Here is a 19,633-nt window from a genome sequence, read left to right on the forward strand (position 1 = left end):
GAACAAAGATGTAATTAGAAAATTAAGGCAGTGGCAATGAAACGTCAGTCAAATCCTTTGCCAGGGACATGGGTTTGAAGGAGAAGGAAGCAATATCACTCTTATAAATAAAACCTTGTTTTTGAATGAAACTGAATAGATTGCCATTGACTGTAACACTAACAGCAGACTAACATGCACGTTAACAGTAAGAGTAGCCACTTGGCCTTTCACACCCGCTCCGCCATGTTATAAGGCCATGCCATACCTTGTTATGGGCTCAGATCCACGTTTCTCTGGGCCCTCTGGAACCTTTCATTTCTTTAACTCTTTGCTTATCAAGTAACTATCTACCTCTGCCTTAAAAAGATGCAAAGCCTCTACGTCCATTGTCCTTTGAAGAAAAGGGTTTGAAAGACTCACACTTTAGGAGGGACCATCCTGTTTTTAATGGGCATCCCTTTATTTTTTAATTGTATCCCCAGTTCTGGGGACCATCATGATCATATGCTATAATTCTGGTCTGCTCAGAAGGACTATAGGCATGTACTATTACCGATCTGTAGGCTGATACTAACTCACTATTTTTACCCTTGTTTCAGTGGTTTGGAAACCTTGTAACTGTGAAATGGTGGAATGACCTGTGGCTGAATGAAGGCTTTGCCTCTTATGTTGAATACCTGGGTGCAGATTTTGTTGAACCAAAGTGGAATGTGGTAAGATGATATTGGTCAGAATTGTGAAAGAATAGTCTTATAGAGCAATCTTCATTTAAAATGCATGAAAAGTGCTTCAAGCGGGTCAGAACTGTGACAAAATCCTCCATGTTGTTCTTTAAATGTGTTATGAAGAAGAGGTGGAAGGAAGCGGCCTATAATTTGGCTGAGTTACGGGTTGGGAGTGTGTGGATACAGTTTACAGCCTGCCTGCCTGCCTTTGATTCGGCATTGAGGTAGTAAATGCCCAGTTTCCCCAGCAGAAGAGTCCACAGATCTAACTGTGACCATTCAGCGGCAACTTTGACCACAATACGTGTGGTAAACTCTGTGGTGCACCAGTGTAAACTGCACACAGTCAGGATAAACTGCACCATGTGGCTCCGCACTGAATACTTGGGGGGGGGGTGGAGCAGTGGAAGATAGTGGAGGGAAGTGATGAATGGGTTGTTGAGAGATTGGGAGTTTCACGGAGCTCCGCACTGGGGACTTGTCCTTTATCAATGCCTGTTCTGAGCAAAATGATGAACAAACTGCCAGTTGGTTAAAAGTGAAGAAGGCAGCTGTGGATTATAGAGACATTTCAAGAGACTAGTTACATAGACATAAAAATAATCAAAAGGCACAGATCATGGAGTCACTCAGCACGGAAACCTTCCATTCGGCACATCACATCCACACTGACCACACGGACACCCATCAGTATTAAACCCATCTACCGACGCTTGGCCCACACCCTTCAATGCCTGAATGATTCAAGTGTTTTCTGCTTCAACCACTCTCTCCAGCAGTGCATTCCAGGTGCTCACCACTCTCTGGATGAAGAAGAACCTTATCAGTTGTCCTCTAGATCTCTAACCCCCATATCTTCATTTTTTCCCCTCTAGTTTTATCTATCTCTGACATGGGGGGGAAGTTTCTTGTAGTCCACCCTATTGATACCCTTCATAATTATATATACCTCAATAATCCCTCTTAATCTCCTCAGTTTACTTGGGGAAAAAAAGACATGGCCTCTCCAGTCTCGTTGCTAAAACACTCTATCCCAGGGAACATCCTGGCCAATCTCCATTGTATCCTTTCTAGCCCTATCACATTCTTCCCACAGTGTGATGACATGAATTGCATGCAACACTTCAACTAAGTTTGACCAAAGTTTTTATAAAATTGGAGCCTAACCTTCCTGCTTTGGTATTCAATACTTTGACAAATGGAAGCCATTTTACACAAATGACTTTTTTAAAACATGTTATCGACCTGCACTGCCGCTTTCATGGATCTATGGACTTGTACACCTTGGTCCTTCGGTTCCTTAATATTCCCTAGGATCCTACCATTCATGGTGTATATGTCTTTGCCTCGTAGAAAATAGGTGCAGGAGTAGGCCATTCGGCCCTTCGAGTCTGCACCGCCATTCAATATGATCATGGCTGATCATCCAACTCGGTTTCCTGATCCCTTTAGCCACAAGGGCCACATCTAACTCCCTCTTAAATATAGCCAATGAACTGGCCTCAACTACCTTCTGTGGCAGAGAATTCCAGAGATTCACCACTCTCTGTGTGAAAAATGTTTTTCTATTCCCGGTCCTAAAAGATTTCCCCCTTATCATTAATACTCCCAAACTGCATCACCTCAGATTTGTTGTCCATTTGCTAGTTCACCAACACATTGCTATCACCCTGTAACCTGTTGGACATTTGAAATAAAATCATACAGGAAAGGCCCCATTAGGTTGAACATAGCAAATATAATTTCTCTATTTTAAAGGGCAAGGGAGACAGAATGAAGGGAAGTGCAGGGCGTATGGGATGGGCTATAAATGACCGGAGGCCTTTACACAACCGATCCCAATGCTCGCTGCCTTCAATCTGCAATTGTCTTCTATCTTTAACAGAAAGATTTAACTGTGTTGGACGACGTTTACCGAGTGTTCGCCATTGATGCTTTGGCCTCATCTCACCCGCTCTCGTCCAAAGAGGATGAGGTTAACACACCTGCAGAGATCAATGAGCTCTTTGATGCCATTACATACAGCAAGGTGAGTGTTTCGTTTCACACACTGTTGTGATTCTGTCCTTGACATTCTGACAGATGACTGGTTGGATTTCTTTGTAGGGCGCCGCTGTTCTGCGGATGTTGTCTGACTTCCTGACGGAGCCTATCTTCGTGAATGGGCTGAGCGTGAGTCTCTGTTGAAATTATTTTCTGATGGCAATTAATTTGAAATCTTTTCAGTTTTTGCAGTTCTCTGAATTTCTATACTTTTTTTTAATTTCCCTACAGAGCTACCTTACTGAATTTTCATATGGGAACACAGTATATGACGACCTCTTTGATCATCTTCAAAAGGTATCTTAAGCAAAATAAAATAAAACTGATAAGATTTTAATAATGTTGAAAATTGAAACACCGTTTACTACAAACATTCACTCCAGCTTGGAGTATCAAGTGCATGTGATAACAGTTCCTCTGTCGGGTGATATCCCGATTCAGATTCAGATTCAGATTCAATTTTAATTGTCATTGTCAGTGTACAGTACAGAGACAACGAAATGCATTGACAACAAAATTGTCAATCCCTCCCTGTGTCACACCGATTCTGTTATCACTTGTTCAACTCAAGATTCTCATAATCAATTCTCTTTAAACTGGAGGCTCTTTGTTGTTGGTTTCGGGTTGGGATTCTAAAGCCCAATCATCACACCACTAGAATGTGTTCTCAGAATGAATATTGGGTTAGAAATTCACCGGACTAACACCTCCCCAAACAGCCCATTGAGGGGGGGGGGGGCAGTGGATCTTGAGCAGGTACATGAGGCAGTAGCTATGTATGCAACTTGATTTGAGCTGTGAGGGAGGCAGAAAGTCAGGCACATGAACCTGTTGTGTTTCGATCTCTTTACATGATCATTGTCACGTCCAGAGGTGGACTGATGTGGGGTGAAGAGTATCAGTGCAGTTGAGCTGGAGCAGCCCTTTAAACAATGTAGAGCCTGCCCCTGGTAATGAGCAAGACTCTAGTTGGTTGTTTATAGGGGTTGAATCCACTGTTCTTTCCAGTAACAAGGTGCAGCGATGTGCAACGTCAGGAACATGCAGTCGAGGTTTGCCCCTTTCAGCATTGCTGCCTTTGGCATGTTCTGTGCTTGCGTCTCACGATGCTCCCTGGTCACATCCCATGGCTCCAAAGGCAGCGGTAATCAACAGGCAGCAGAATCCAGGCCATTGCAGTCTCTGCAGAGACCGAGTGTCCTTTGTACTCATTCTACACGTCAGAGCAAGAATGGTAATGCTAAAGTGGGCTGCCTTAGCTCGGGTGAGAAGTTAAACTGTCCATGATTTAATCACTTCCCCAATTGGACCTGTTTGTTTTTTACCACCGTCCATGAATGAACTGGGAAAATGTAGGAGAGATTTGGCAGCTGGGAATTGGCCGGCCGCAGGGTTGATTTTGACTTTTCCATCTCGGATAAAGATTCTGACCGTCTACGCTATCTATGCCTCTCATAACTTTCTGGAAGTTGCTGAGGGCACTGGATGCAGCAAAGACCAGGGGCTCGGGGAACACCCCCAGCTGTAGTACTGGAGACCTGAGACAAGCCACACCTCTGGAGGGGTTCAAGTCCAGTTGGCAACAACATGGGAAATCACCGAGTGATCATCCCACCCTCAGCCAACACCCCGAGACAGAAGTAGTCGGTGTCAGAACTTTCCAATGACAATACACCTCTTTGCCTGCTGGTCCGTCCCAGGTCAAATGAGGTGGGTGTTGTGGCTCTGATTGAAGTCAAAGGAAGGAAGCATTGTAATGGTAGGGGTCATACCACCGTGTCCATGCTGGCCATTGATCACCCCTTCACATTAGTTCTTGCTATCCACTTTCTCATTCGCTCTCTACACACTAGGGGGCAATTTACAGAGGCCTATTCATCTAAAAACCTGCACATCCTTGGGATGTGGAAGGAAATTGGAGCACCCAGAGGAAACCCACGTGGTCAGAAGGGAGAACGTGCAAACTCCGTACAGACAGCACCAGAGGTCAGGATCGAACTTGGTCTCAGGCGCTGTGAGGCAACAACTCTGCTGCTGCACCGTTATGCCTTCCATGTCACAGAGAAATGATGAATGGGTTGTTGAGAGATTGGGAGTTTCACGGAGCTCCGCACTGGAGACTTGTCCTTTATCAATGCCTGTTCTGAGCAAAATGATGAACAAACTGCCAGTTGGTTAAAAGTGAAGAAGGCAGCTGTGGATTATAGAGACATTTCAAGAGACTAGTTACATAGACATAAAAATAATCAAAAGGCACAGATCATGGAGTCACTCAGCACGGAAACCTTCCATTCGGTCCATCACATCCACGCTGACCACACGGACACCCATCAGTATTAAACCCATCTACCGACGCTTGGCCCACACCCTTCAATGCCTGAATGATTCAAGTGTTTTCTGCTTCAACCACTCTCTCCAGCAGTGCATTCCAGGTGCTCACCACTCTCTGGATGAAGAAGAACCTTATCAGTTGTCCTCTAGATCTCTAACCCCCATATCTTCATTTTTTCCCCTCTAGTTTTATCTATCTCTGACATGGGGGGGGGGGGGGGAGTTTCTTGTGGTCCACCCTATTGATACCCTTCATAATTATATATACCTCAATAATCCCTCTCTTAGTCTCCTCAGTTTACTTGAAAAAAAAGACATGGCCTCTCCAGTCTCGTTGCTAAAACACTCTATCCCAGGGAACATCCTGGCCAATCTCCATTGTATCCTTTCTAGCCCAACACATTCTTCCCACAGTGTGATGACATGAATTGCATGCAACACTTCAACTAAGTTTGACCAAAGTTTTTATAAAATTGGAGCCCAACCTTCCTGCTTTGGTATTCAATAGTAGGGGTCAGACCACCGTGTCCATGCTGGCCATTGATCACCCCTTCACATTAGTTCTTGCTATCCACTTTCTCATTCGCTCTCTACACACTAGGGGGCAATTTACAGAGGCCTATTCATCTAAAAACCTGCACATCCTTGGGATGTGGAAGGAAATTGGAGCACCCAGAGGAAACCCACGTGGTCAGAAGGGAGAACGTGCAAACTCCGTACAGACAGCACCAGAGGTCAGGATCGAACTTGGTCTCTGGCGCTGTGAGGCAACAACTCTGCTGCTGCACCGTTATGCCTTCCATGTCACAGAGAAAGGGTTCAAAACTATTACTGAAGATTTCATAGCAGGACAGTAAGGAAAATTCAAGGTAACTAGCCAAGTTGATCTGGCTTTGTGAAAGGAAAATGCTGTCTGATGGATTAGTTGTTCTTTGAGGAATTTGGTGAAGCAATGTAAAATAGTTCCTGCTGATAAGAGACCAGGATTGCTGGGATTGACTTTTCATTTGGATCGTGGCGGGCCACTGATTTTAGGCAACTCATTAATTTCGTTCACTTCCAGGCTGCAGAGGGCAATGTCACATTGCCAAACACAGTGCATGAAATTATGAGTCGATGGACACTGCAAATGGGGTTCCCAGTGGTTACCATTGACACGATAACAGGAATCGTCAAACAGAATCATTTCCTCCTTGATCCAAATTCAACCGTGACCCGTCCCTCAAACTTCAAGTAAGTCTGCTCAATTAGGAGCTTGCAATATGAACTTTTATAAGTTTGGATCTGGACTGTAGAATTCCTAGTATATAAAAGATACCGTCTGATCCGCTGAAGTTCCCCAGGGTCCAGATGGGCCCCAATGGATGTGAAACCAACAAATTAATCAACTGTTCATGATAGGAAGGAGAAAGCAAACTAGAATTAACCACAGGCTGTCGCCCATCAGCAGAATGCTGGAACATGCCAGGGGGGAGAGATAAGAGAGCACGTGGGAAAGAAGAGAATTGTTTGGCAGAGTCAACAGGGTTTTATAAAAAGCAGGCCTCAATAAAATTGTTTTGAGTTTCTTAAGGGACTAATTGGAGATAAAGAAGTATTGTAGATAGACCGTCCCATCGTGAGCGGGTTCCGTTTTTCAAAGACGTTATAAATCGGGTGTTGGTAACCCAGTGACGGACTCACTCTGGAGTTTCAGACAATACCACACCAGTGGTTTTTCACAGTCAAAGAGCCGTGGGGAGAAGGCAGGAGATTAGATTAGATTAGATTAGATTCGTTTATTGTCAATCAGACCTTTCGGTCTGAACGAAATTTTGTTTCCCTGCAGTCATACATATAATTTAAAAAATGACAAAAACACACAATCAACACAAATTTAACATCCACCACAGTGATTTCACCAAACACCTCCTCACTGTGGTGGAAGGCAAAATCTTAAAGTCTCTGTCTCTTCCCTCTTTGTTCTCCCTCTGAGAATGGGGTTAGGAGGGAGATTTAGATCAGCCATGATTGAATGGCAGAGTAGACTCAATGGACTGAATAGCCTAATTCTACTCCTATCACTTATGAACTTATGATGCAGTGCGTGTAGAACATCAGCAGTGAAGGAAGGTCTTTTTGAAGGACACAAGCAGGAAGAAGTGGGGCACTTTCAAATTGTCAACCTGATTGGCGGGATGGCACCAGGAATAGTCCCAGCGTCTCAGATATTCATACTCCATGTTCCCTACTTAGATGAGGGACTAAACTGAAGCAAGAGGATGAAACAAAGGATGTTGATTGGGTGAAGTGAGAGGAAGGAAGGTGATAATGGAGCACGATGTGGGAAGAATAGAAAGCTTAGCCAGAGTGGATAGTGGGAGAGTCTAGTACCATAGGGGACATACCAGAGGATGGTGAATCTGTGGAATTCATTGCCACAGATGAAGTGAAGCATTTTACCACAGAATAATAGTGTTTGATGCTGTCATTACTAAAAACCATTTGCTATTCTTCCAAAGTATTAACTAAATTAAATTCCACATCTGCTGTGGTGGGAGATGAACTGTAAGTGCGTTAGTCCAAATCTCTGGTAACCCAACCAGTGCATTCCTGGGCACAGGGATACCATCACTGGTCGGGAGGAGAGAAGTGGTGGAGGATATCTCTCAGCCAGTGCCTGACTGACTAATGCACACAAACCCTTTCCTTGCCTTTGTCTTTCAGCTATGTCTGGTTCGTGCCGATTAGGTGGATGAAACGAACCACAGTGCAGGACTTAACCTGGTTAATGAAAAGTGAAGGTAGGAACTCTGCAAGCTGGAGAAGTCCCCTCAGGGAGACGGTTCCAGTGGTGTAATTGGTGGAGATGTTGTTCCCAGGTGTCGGGGGGGGGGGGGTGGGTGAGTTGGGGGGGTGGGAGAGTGGGGGAAGGGTGAGTTGGTGGGGGTGAGGCCAGGTGCCTCGGGGGTGGGAGGGGTAGTGGGGGTGGGGCGAGTTGTTGGGGGTGTCGGGGTGGGGTGAGGTGTCGGGGGGTGAATCTGGGATGTGTCAGGGGAGGAATGGGATGTCAAGGGAGTGTCAGGAGTGGGCTGAGGTAATGGGTGTGAAGTGTCAGAGGGGTGAGTTTGGGGTTGTGCCAGCGGGTAAGGGGGTGGGGTGAGTCTGGGGCGGGGTGGGGTGCCAGTGGTACAGGGGAGTGAGTTGGGGGTGTTGGGGTGAGTCAGGGATGAGAGGTTGGTTCTGGGACTGAGAAGTTTCCTCCAGGTTTGGCCTCTATGGACAGATGTCCTGTGATGCCACTTTGTCAACTGGGAGAGATTAAGGATTGGGATTTGTCTAGGAGACTGTTCCTCTTTGCCCTGACTCAGCAGTTCCCTGTGGAAACAGAAACAGAATTGATGTTCAGGTAGAAGACCCTTTCAGTGTCAAACTTTGATCAGACAAAAGAATCAGTGTTTTAATTCCTAATGTAGACACCATACAAGAGATGAGTTACACAGCGGACAACTGGATCTTGGCAAACCTTAACGTTGTGGGATATTACCGAGTGAATTACGATGAGAGGAACTGGAACAACCTTGTTAAACAGTTGAATAATAACCATGAGGTGAGCACCCACTTCATCCCCCTGCCTATAGTGTTGTTTAAGGCGCTGGCAGAAGAGTTCATGTTTTGTAATGGAATCAACATGTAGCCCCCTTCATTAGTGTAAGAAACCACTGGTAATGTTACTGCAGGGATATTGAATTGACTTTTGGCATTTTCTTGACCTTAAAAGACAATATTTCAAAGATATCTGGACAGATACATGAATGGGAAAAAGTTTAAAAGGATAGGGGTCAATCACAGACAAATGGCGCTAGTGTGGACGAACATCTTGTTCAGCATGAATAGGTTGGGCTGAAGGGCCTGTTTCCGTGCTGTGTGGCCTATGACATTGGCCGGAGGCTGGCACTTACACAATATTTAAGAAGCATTTAGATGAGCATTTGAAACATTGCAGTGTAGAAGGCTTCAGGCCAAGTGCTAGAAAATGCGAGATGAGTATTTGAGGCACAGTAAGGTCACAATGGGCAGAATGGGGAAATTCCCAATGGTATCATTCTGTGGCTCCGCAATGGAAGTTGTGAGGTGGGCCCCAGTCCTGACTGACAGAGGGTGTTGGTGTGGGTGGGTGCTTTAGACACGTCTAAGGCTGTTGGTCTGCTCAGTGGGCGATGGCACTTGAAGATGGTCTCTCTGGCCTTGACCAAGTGTGGGGTCGTTGAGTGCACTACACCATGGCATTGATCTCAGGACCTTTGGCCCAGTGCCTCTCTTGATCTTTGAGGCAGTGACTGGAGGTTCTCTGATGGACAGAAGATACTGCAGGCCATTTGTACTTTCCACTCCTCTGTCATGGACTCGAGAACAGCTTCAGAAACTCTTTCAGTCTCCTGCTGCTGCCCAGCTATTCCAGCAAACTCTATAGTCTGACAACCACACACTGGACTCTGTGGCTTGCCCGTGGCCTTGACACGTTATGGTCCAGAACTCAGTGTTTAGATTTTTGCATGGAGGTCATTACATTCCTGCATTCGTGTGAAGTGAAACCAACATTTGTAGTTCCTTTTGTATTACATTGTTATTTAAAGCGCAGCCTCTTCTCTGGGGAATCAATACAGCTTTCAAAAGAGTGTGATATTTATTTTATAGGTTATACCGGTCATAAACAGAGGCCAGATAATTGCTGACTCCTTCAATCTCGCAAGGTAAGATGCTGCCAGGCTGATTCCTTGATATCAGAACACAGGAAATACAATAATATGGCAAATAAAAAGGGAAAAAAAGCGCCAAATATTGCAGATCCTGTAAACAAGATGCGGGATCTTTTTGTGAAATAAATTCTGAGAATACAGGAAGCAGGGGAGTGTACAGAGCACGTGGAAGGCAGCCAGACCCGGACAATGTGTGGACAGGGGCTGACAGTAGAGACAGTTCAGTCTCTCTGCCATCACTGAGTCAGGGGCTTCTTATCAACAGAATATAACTGGACCAACCACATAAATAATCAGTGGCTTGGTGGCCATCTTGGACAAAGCAGCCTGCTTGATTGGCATCATCACCTATTATCTCTCTCCACCAGCAGACTCAGTTACAAAGTTACTCACCAAAGCTATTTCATTGCACCATCCAAACCCATGGCCTCTACCTCCACTAAGGATGTGCTCAGAAAAAGACTGTGTTATGTTTAGAAGGCACTTGTTTCCAAACGTAATGGACTAAATGCTCTTTGCCAATTCTAGAGCTCAGTACCGTACTACCACAGCAGCACTGAATACAACCAGTTACCTGCACAAGGAGCGAGAATATATTCCCTGGCAGGCAGCGCTGGATAACCTGGCTTACATTAGGATCATGTTTGACCGCAGTGGTGTTTTTGGAAACATGGAGGTAAGGAATAAGGAAAATTCATTTAGTGAGTTCAAACATTACATTTTGAGGACTGGCCAAATAAGAGACATAAAAGAGGACTGGCCAGATGTTGTGCCTTCCACCACAGTGATGAATGCTGTGGTGGATGTTTGTGTTACATTTTTATTGTGTTCTTGTGTGTTCTTTATCATTGTACCGCTGCTGGCAAATTCATTTCACTTGCACTTGATGTGCAAGTGACGAATAAAACTGATTGTATTGTAACAGAGCTGTGTGGCAGTAATCTCCAGTAAATTAAATACGGGCGCATCTGTCCCTTTTACCATTATATGAAAATGGACACTAACATCACCTGCCCTTGTGATGGACTTATTGCATCCCATGCCGACCTCATCGGTAGATTTGTTTGACCAACTGCCCCCGTCCCTCACCTAGGTGATCCTGTCCCTCACCTGGTGAAACCCCCTTCCTCCTCTCCCCCCCCCCCCCCCAACCAACCCCCTCCATTGTCCCTCCTTCCCCAAGCCCCCAGGCCTCACCGGAAGACCTTAGTCGCACTCCTTGTCTGCAGCTCAAGGGTGCAGTCGGCCAACTGATGAAAACTAGAGAGCAGCTGAAGAACCTTGGAAGGAACTCCGGTAGCATCTGTGGAGCAAAATGGTCAGGTGATGTTTTGGTTTGGTGTCCTTTGTGTGGACCATGTTCCGGTCTAGTCTAGATGAAGGGTCCCAACCTGAAATGTCAACTGTCCATTTCCATTCCCAGAAGCTGCCTGAACTGCTGAGTTCCTCCAACTGCTCTCTTGCTTCACTGCAAATTCCACCATCTTCAGTCTCTTGTGCCTCCAAGCTTGGCTAATTAATGTTGATTACATAACTAGGAATTCATGTCTTCCTCATCATTGGGAAGTCAAATTAGAGAGACATTGGTTGATCTCTGAGGTTGATCTTCTAATTTCCTTCTTTTGGAGCCCAGTGAATGTGGTTTTCCTAGTGTCCGGGAACATTTGTTCTGTTGGTGAATATCCAGCAAGTGAACAGAGGGTCTGTGGTTTGTGATAAACGGTTCATGAGGTGGAGGCTGGCTTCATGTAATTTGTAATGGCTGTGGAAGGAGCTGCCATCTCTAAGGTGAGAAGTATATTTTGTGATTGACACTGTTTTTTATTATATACAGAAATACCTGCTTCAGCAGGTGTCCCCATTGTACGACTACTTTGCAAATATTACTGGAAACTGGACAACGCCTTCTGAAGGCCACATGGATCAGTGAGTATCTGCAGTTCTGGTGATTCAAGGACAGTGTATTTGCCTTGGAGGCAGTGCAGAGACTGTTCACTATTTGATTCCGGAAAAAGAGGGACTTTAGCTTAAGGGAAATATCCCTGTGGTCTAGGAATTTAACAAAGAGGCATGATCTCAATGAAAGGTTGAGGCATAGAAAGGCTATTCCCTGGCATGGGAAGCCAGGGAACGATTGCATGGGCTAAGCCTCTGTTCCCTAGTGTTTAGAATACAGTTGTCCTTTTAGAGATGTGGAACATTTTTGGAGGCCAAGCCAGGTATTACTTGCAAATGTTTTAGTATTGTAGTCTTCTGGTGCTGATTCTCGAAAAAAAAACAGTTCTCTGGATTGCCACCACCCTATGGCCTAATTTTTATGTTAACATTATCCCTGATCCCACGTTAATCATTCATACTTTTCCCAGGATCACTCTTTCCAATTGAAATAACTTTCTGTTGAACGATATGAAAAATGAGCTGTTTCTATAACCTGCTGCTGACCTATCCTCATTGACCCAATCCACCAGGTCACTCCACCTTCATATCTTTGTAACTACCCTTATTTAGCTGAAAATGCTAAATAAGGGCGTTCATCCTCAACCTACCTCTGAAATGCTACCATATTGTGATCACGGCCCGCGATATCCTTAATATGAAGAGAAGAGCACATTGGAATTCCAATGAATAGCATTGTGTCAGACTGTGGTTACTTTACGATTCACAGTGCTGCAGTTACTCCTCGAATGAATGAATGAATACGCTTATTGGCAAAGTATGTACACAATTTGCCCTGGTTCTCCGCTCGCAAGTGAAAGTGAACCCCTTCTTACCCTTTTCAGGTACAATGAGATTGTTGCCATGAGTGTGGCCTGTAGTTATGGGCACCAGGACTGTCAGAACAAAGCACAGGTGCTTTTCAAGCAATGGATGAGCAACAACAGCAGTAATCCGTAAGTATTTTGGATGAAAAGGAAATATGTATGGAGACCAATAACTTGTAATAATGGGATGTTGGAAATCTATATTACGTTTTATTTTGAAAATAAAATGGTAATGTGGCCTAAAACTGCTCTATTTGTTGTTCTGGTGTTAAAATTGCATTTCCTCTCCCAATACATATTTCTGCAATGAGCAAGGACTATAATTGGGTGATTTCCAGAGCAGTGTGGTCAGATTGCCTGTGCAACAACATACCAATGCTTATTGTTGGTTTCAGTGCAGCATTCCATTGTGTTGTAAGTCCCTGCAGTTCTCAGCAGGTGAAATCTCTTCAAGCCAGGTGGCACTCTTCCAGCCACAGGGAAGTGTTGCCACTGAATTGAATGGATACAGCCAGGATTGGAGATTCCCAGAGATTTGGAACACCTAGATGGTTATTGAAGAATAGTATCCACAGGACTAGGTTGTTTATGCACGAGAGTGCACGGGGATTCCCCAGGGCTGCAGACAGTACTGTAGGTTGAAGGTTGTCCAGGAGATGTCCAGGGACATCCTGCACCAGTGGAAATCTACAATGTTGGTTGAGCCCTGTGCCCATTCTACCAGCTGCAATGGGCTGAAGGATAATGAGCTAAAGTCCCCTCTCCTTGACTATGGAGTTTGGTTGACCTGACTCGTGCAACAGTGAGTGGTCAACTGAGAAGGGGCAGAGATCATGTGCAGAAGCCTCGAATTACTCCCAAGCTAAGGAGTGATCCTGACTCTGGCATAGATTGAGCACTTGTAGAACTCAAATGTTGAAAAGTTGCTTTCTTCAGGTTAGCTGACTGTCAACATCACAGTGATATCTACTTCAGAGTTGTGTGAATTACTATCTTGCTCCACTTGATAAATATCATGTATTCTCTTCTCTACTGATTTTGTGATATTATTTCTGATTAAAAGGATCCCACTGAACCTGAAGTCGACAGTTTACTGCAATGCAATAGCATTAGGGGGAGAAGAGCAGTGGGACTTTGCATGGAAAATGTTCAAGGAAGCCACAATTGCCACGGAGTCGGATACGCTGCGATATGCTCTGGCCTGCACCAAAACAACATGGCTGCTGAATCGGTGAGAGCATCAGGCAGCAATGTTGTACCCCGCTATGGCTACTCACAGGCTGACAACTGTGGACGCTTGTTCACCAAAGGCAGGGGCTGTCACGGTCCACGGTTCTGAAGCAAAATAAAGATGGCACGGTGGTGCAGTGCTAGAGCTGCTGTTAGATCCTGACGACAGGTGCTGTCTGCAACGGAGTTTGTACATTCTCCCTGCAACTGCGTGGGTTGCCTCTGGAATCTCCGGTTTCATCCCACACTACAAAGACGTATAGGTTTGCAGGTTAATTGGCTTTGATCAAATTGTAAATTGTCCCGAGCGTGTGTTGGAAAGTGTTAAGTGTGTGGGGATCGCGGACTTGGTGGGCTGAATGTCCAGTTTCAAGATTCAATAAAGTTTACTGTCATGTGTCCCAGATAGGACAATGAAATTCTTGCTTTGCTTCCCCACCGTATCTCTAAACTAAACTAATCGAAACTATTGTAGGACTCTCACTCTGAAAGCCTGCAGCTCGAAATGTCTCTGCCCCATTCCCAGAACAGGTGTAAACGCAGCCACTGAGTTTGGAACACTGGCAAGCATACTCAAGATTCTGGAAATCCAGGAATCTTTACTGATTAAGAAGTTATCTCAGCACCAACTCATCAGCCCCTTCCCCCACATTTCCCCGTCATCGGTTTTTGCTTTCCTGCTCATCAACTCCACCCTGATTCTCCTGCCATCCACCTACATGAAGGGTAACTAGGGGTAGACTGGAGCACCCAGAGGAAACTCTCTGGGCCACGTGGAGAACGTGCAAACGCCACGCAGTCAGAAGCTGTAGGGGGATTGAACCTGGGTCTGGGAACTCTGGAGTAGCAATGTATATTGTGTGCCACACAGGAAGGACCTGCTATGAAGCTTGCACTCACTCCCGTTTGCACCCAGCTGTAATAATAGTCCCACACTACCACAGCAACATGGCAGGAGAGAAGTGATTAGTTCTCCCAATTTTTGGTGGTCTTTTCCCTCCTCATCACCAACCACCATCTCCACTACCAGTGGTCCCCACCCCCCACCACTGCACTTCCCCAATGTAGGCTTACTCCCCTGTCCTCTGACACAGTCCTCACCCCCTTGCCGCACAAGACTATCCGTCTGCTGCATTGGCAACATGCCCTCTGCCACTCACCCCCCTCCACCTCCATTTTAATGGATTAACGGCTCTGATTCTGGGGGCAGGAAAGGCTCCCTGGTGTTGGGCAGTGAGGTGAATCTCCAGTGGGAAAATTCCATCTTGCCCCCATCCCAAGCTGAGGGAAGGCATCTCTCTCTCTCTCTCTCTCTCTCCCCCCACAGGGCTTGACACTCTCTTCCACCCCTTGGTGGTGAAAGGGAACGCTTTGCATGGATTTGAGTATAAGAGCAGGGAGGTTCTACTGCAGTTGTGCAGGGTCTTGGTGAGACCACACCTGGAGTATTGCGTACAGTTTTGGCCTCCTAATCTGAGGAAAGACATTCTTGCCATAGAGGGAGTACAGAGAATGTTCACCAGACTGATTCCTGGGATGTCAGGACTTCAATATGAAGAAAGACTGGATAGACTCGGCTTGTACACGCTAGAATTTAGAAGATTGACCAAGGGGTGGAAGATAGAAGATCTTATAGAAACTTACAAAATTCCTAAGGGGTTGGACAGGCTAGATGCAGGAAGATTATTCCTGATGTTGGGGAAGTCCAAACCTAGGGGTCACAGTTTAAGGATAAGAGGGAAGTCTTTTAGGACCGAGATGAGAAAATCATTTTTTTACACAGAGAGTGGCGAATCTGTGGAATTCTCTGCCACAGAAGGTAGTTGACGGCAGTTCATTGGCTATATTTAAGAGGGAGTTAGATGTGGCCCTTGTTGCTAAAGGGATCAGGGGGTATGGAGAGAAGGCAGGGATGGGATACAGAGTTGGATGATCAGCCATGATCATATTGAACGGCGGTGCAGGCTTGAAGGGCCGAATGGCCTACTCCTGCACCTATTTTCTATGTTTCTATGTTTACTCTCCCCTATCCTATTACTGGGGGATCTCTATGACAAGCTATCCCAATGATCAGGGGGGAATCACCCTACTACTGGAGGTGGTGGGAGAAATGGAGGTGAAATTCTCACTTTGCGTAATTGCCGCCAGTATTTATTTATTTATTTATTTATTTATTTGCTCCCATCAAGCTACCTTGAATATACGTTGCAGCCGGACATGATCAGGAAGCAGGATGCCACCTCCACCATTTCTGCCATTGCTCGTAACGTGGTTGGCCAGTCCTTGGCATGGGACTTTATAAGAGCACAGTGGTCATTCATCTTTCAGCAGTGAGTACCTGAACATTGTGAGCCGGATTGTATCTCTGGGGAGTTGCAGGGCCCAGTGGCTTGGGTGGTTGCGTTCTCCATGCACCCAGGGATTAATGGCCTGTGTTTCTTTGTTTAGGTATGGTGGAGGCTCCTTTTCCTTCTCTTCGCTGATATCCAGTGTGACAGAAAGATTTTCAACAGAGTTTGAGCTCAGTCAGGTTGGTGCTTCTTTTTGACCTTGTCGTGTTCCAGTCCATTTCTACCTCTCCCTAGGTACAAGTTCATTTGAATGCAGGACACTGAAGCAGGTGCAAACCATTCAGCGTGCATGCTTGCCGCATGACTGCAGTCCACTGCTGAACCTTATTTCAGCGCCACATTCCTGCACTGAAGCAGAACATGCTGGAAACAGCAACATCTCGGGCAGCATTTACAGTGAAACAGTCAACATTTCCAGTCAAGGACCCTTCATGAGGACTGGAAAAGTGTGTTTTGTTGCAGAGAGGATTGTGAGAGAGAACAAAGTTGGCAAGATGATAGTAAATGTAAAGACCAGATAATCACCTGGAAATAGAAAGATAATTACATCTGGGTTGGGAGAGCGAGAGGGGCAGAAACATATCAGAGCGATCTCACCATCGACGTCTCCCCATCTCCCCAGGCCCGCAACCTTGGTGTGATCTTTAATTCCACCCTCTCCCTTGAGCCTCACATCCGTCATGTCATTAAAACCTCCTTCTTTCACCTCCACAACATCGCCAAAATCAGACCCTCTCTCACACCTCCCGCTGCTGAAAGACTCATCCATGCCTTCATCTCCTCCCGACTGGACTACTGCAACTCACTTCTCCTTGGCATCAGCTCCACCTACATCAACCGACTCCAACTGGTCCAGAACGCAGCCACCCGACTCATCACCCACACCAAATCCTGGCATCACATCACTCCAGTCCTCAAACAACTTCACTGGCTTCCCATCTCCCACCGGATCACCTACAAAATCCTGGTCCTCACCTACAAAGCCCTCCACCATCTGCCCCCCCCCCATCTCACTGACCTCCTCTCCCCCTACCAACCCTCACGGTCCCTCAGATCCACATCAGCCGGTCTCCTCTCCATCCACAAATCCAACCTTCGCAGTTTTGGGGACAGAGCCTTCTCCAGGGCAGCTCCCAGGCTCTGGAACTCCCTCCCCCAACTGATCCGCAATTCCGTGTCCCTCACCATCTTCCAGTCCCGCCTCAAGACCCATCTCTTCACCTCTGCCTATCCTTAGCCCCACGTCCCCCTCCCTTTTCATCTGTGCATTAATTGCCTCATATTGTGTTTTGAATTGAATTCTGTCTTTAATTTGTGTACTAGTCATGTCTCTACTATTTATTTCATTACACTTACATGTTTTTCCTCTACTTGCTAAATTTTTGTACGGTGTCCTTGAGACTCTTGAAAGGTGCCCATAAATAAAATGTATTATTATTATTATTATAGAAGGGACCAGAGAGAGAGTGGCAGAGACGGGCAGGGAGAACACATGGTTACTTGAAATTATGAAATTTAATATTGTCCTGAGAGCTGACACAAGCACAAACAGAAGATGAGTTCTCGTCATTCAAGTTTACGCTGAGCACAGAGATCAGAGTGAGAGAGGGCTGGAGAATTAAAGTGATGGGAATTTGGAAGCTTGGGTTGACAATATTTCTCAAGTTTACCAATCGTGCTAATTGTTAGAGATTAAAGTTTGCTCGGGAAATAATACTGTTAGTACTAAGAATATATAAACAGTTAAACATTGTACTGTGCTGGTTGAATCAACAGCTCAAACAGTTCCAGAAGGACAACGAGCACATTGGATTTGGTTCTGGATCTCGGGCGCTTGAGCAAGCCATGGAGAAAACAAAGGCCAATATCAAATGGGTGGCAGAAAACAAGATTCCTGTTAATGACTGGTTTATCAATGCCGTGCGTCAAAGTCCTTAACTGAAAGGCCATTAGGAAATGTAAATATGAGCTGACGATGACAAGCACTGGAAGGATTACAAGATCTAACTCCAGCGGAGAATGTATTGTATATAAAATGACAGGAAACTTTGGAGTCGGATGCCAAGCCATATCTGAGTAATGATCTATGAAATAGTGAACTCAGACTGTGATAACCACTAAAGTGATGTGTACCCTGTCCTTCCCATATTGCAAGACTACTATGCCAAGATATTGTGTTGATTCAATTTTATGGTACAGGTTCTAAGACCTGGTGAATCATTTATGCCTCAATTATTAATCCAAATAATTATTTTCATTCTGGGTTGAGGATGATTACATTTGTCACTGGTGCTACCTTCAGGGAGGGCAAAAATATATTATTTCTATATTGTTTCTGAATTGGAAAAAAAATCTGTTTACTCAATTCAGAATGTGATTATTGAAAGAGAAAATACCTCTGGCAATTCTGTTATCAGGACTAATCTATAAAGAAAAGATGCATGACTTCTGTCGGAATTCAGTGGGTCACGCAGCATTTGTGGATTTAAGGTCGACACAAAATCAACTCAGCGGGACAGGCAGCATCTCTGGAGAAAAGGAATAGGTGATGGTTTGGGTCGAGACCCTTCTTCAGCCTCAAATTCAGGATTAAATTGGACAACGGATGTTATGAGTCAGGACTACTACAGAATGAAGTCATAGTCTGAAGAAGGGTCCCAATCCAAAATGTTGTCAGTCCATTTCCTTCCACGGATGCTGCCTGACCCACTGAGTTCCTCCAGAACTTTGTGTTTTGCTCAAGATTCCAGCATCTGTGGTCTCGTGTGAAACAATCAAGTCTATGCACTGAAGAAGGGTTTCGGCCCGAAACGTTGCCTATTTCCTTCGCTCCATAGATGCTGCCGCCCCCGCTGAGTTTCTCCAGCACTTTTGTCTACCTAATTCTATGCACTGTCCACTGCAACAGCACACAGTTAAAACTTCAACTGCAAGTGAAAGCAACTTCCCAAGTAACATTCTCAACATTCCTGAAAAATGCCACACACATGTTTTAAAGATTTGCTTCATCCTGTGTGCCAATAGCAATCCCTCTGTACCTACTTGTTTACTATGCTGCACCGTGCAGAATTAAGGGAAGAAACGAAAGCCATTCTTTGTTTTTACTGCAACAGTCAGAGTACCTATTGGGAAACTACAGGGGGAATAGAATCTGCATCTGTAGCAATGTCATCAATGTTCATTATGTTTTTTTTCTCAATAAAAATTAACATTCAAAATTCCTCAAAAGCATTGATATCATGAAGTGTTATTTATTGCCGAGTCTGATTCAGATTAGTCGTGTACACCAGGGTGAAATTAAATTTCTTGTTCACATGAAGCTCACAGTAAAAAATATATTAAAAGCTATGTCAAATGCAAATGTTGCTAGTTGTAGTGCAATGCAATATAGTGAAAAACAAACAAGATACAAGATACAAGATACATTTAATTGTCATTTGGACCCCTTGAGGTCCAAACGAAATGCCGTT

General features: G+C 45.1%; 1 protein-coding gene across 2 annotated transcripts in view; it reads left to right on the plus strand.

The window, feature by feature from the left end:
• The window catches only part of LOC129712693 (aminopeptidase Ey-like), a 41,366-nt gene extending 21,790 nt beyond the window's left edge, over positions 1–19,576 (plus strand). The window contains exons 6-20 of one of the 2 annotated variants that reach the window (XM_055661334.1): positions 582–695; positions 2,593–2,736; positions 2,814–2,879; positions 2,982–3,047; positions 6,145–6,314; positions 7,788–7,864; positions 8,537–8,670; positions 9,759–9,814; positions 10,349–10,496; positions 11,655–11,746; positions 12,601–12,711; positions 13,646–13,813; positions 16,002–16,142; positions 16,261–16,342; positions 17,940–19,576. In XM_055661334.1, the coding sequence (XP_055517309.1) occupies positions 582–695; positions 2,593–2,736; positions 2,814–2,879; positions 2,982–3,047; positions 6,145–6,314; positions 7,788–7,864; positions 8,537–8,670; positions 9,759–9,814; positions 10,349–10,496; positions 11,655–11,746; positions 12,601–12,711; positions 13,646–13,813; positions 16,002–16,142; positions 16,261–16,342; positions 17,940–18,101 (1,731 nt within the window). In that variant the 3' untranslated portion in view covers positions 18,102–19,576. Of the gene's footprint in view, positions 1–581; positions 696–2,592; positions 2,737–2,813; positions 2,880–2,981; positions 3,048–6,144; positions 6,315–7,787; positions 7,865–8,536; positions 8,671–9,758; positions 9,815–10,348; positions 10,497–11,654; positions 11,747–12,600; positions 12,712–13,645; positions 13,814–16,001; positions 16,167–16,260; positions 16,343–17,939 lie in introns of those variants that run through there. The other variant, XM_055661333.1, reaches the window with a different exon arrangement.
• Positions 19,577–19,633: the final 57 nt, after the last annotated feature.

The sequence above is a fragment of the Leucoraja erinacea genome, chromosome 33 (assembly GCF_028641065.1).
Source record: "Leucoraja erinacea ecotype New England chromosome 33, Leri_hhj_1, whole genome shotgun sequence".
Lineage (NCBI taxonomy): Eukaryota > Metazoa > Chordata > Chondrichthyes > Rajiformes > Rajidae > Leucoraja > Leucoraja erinaceus.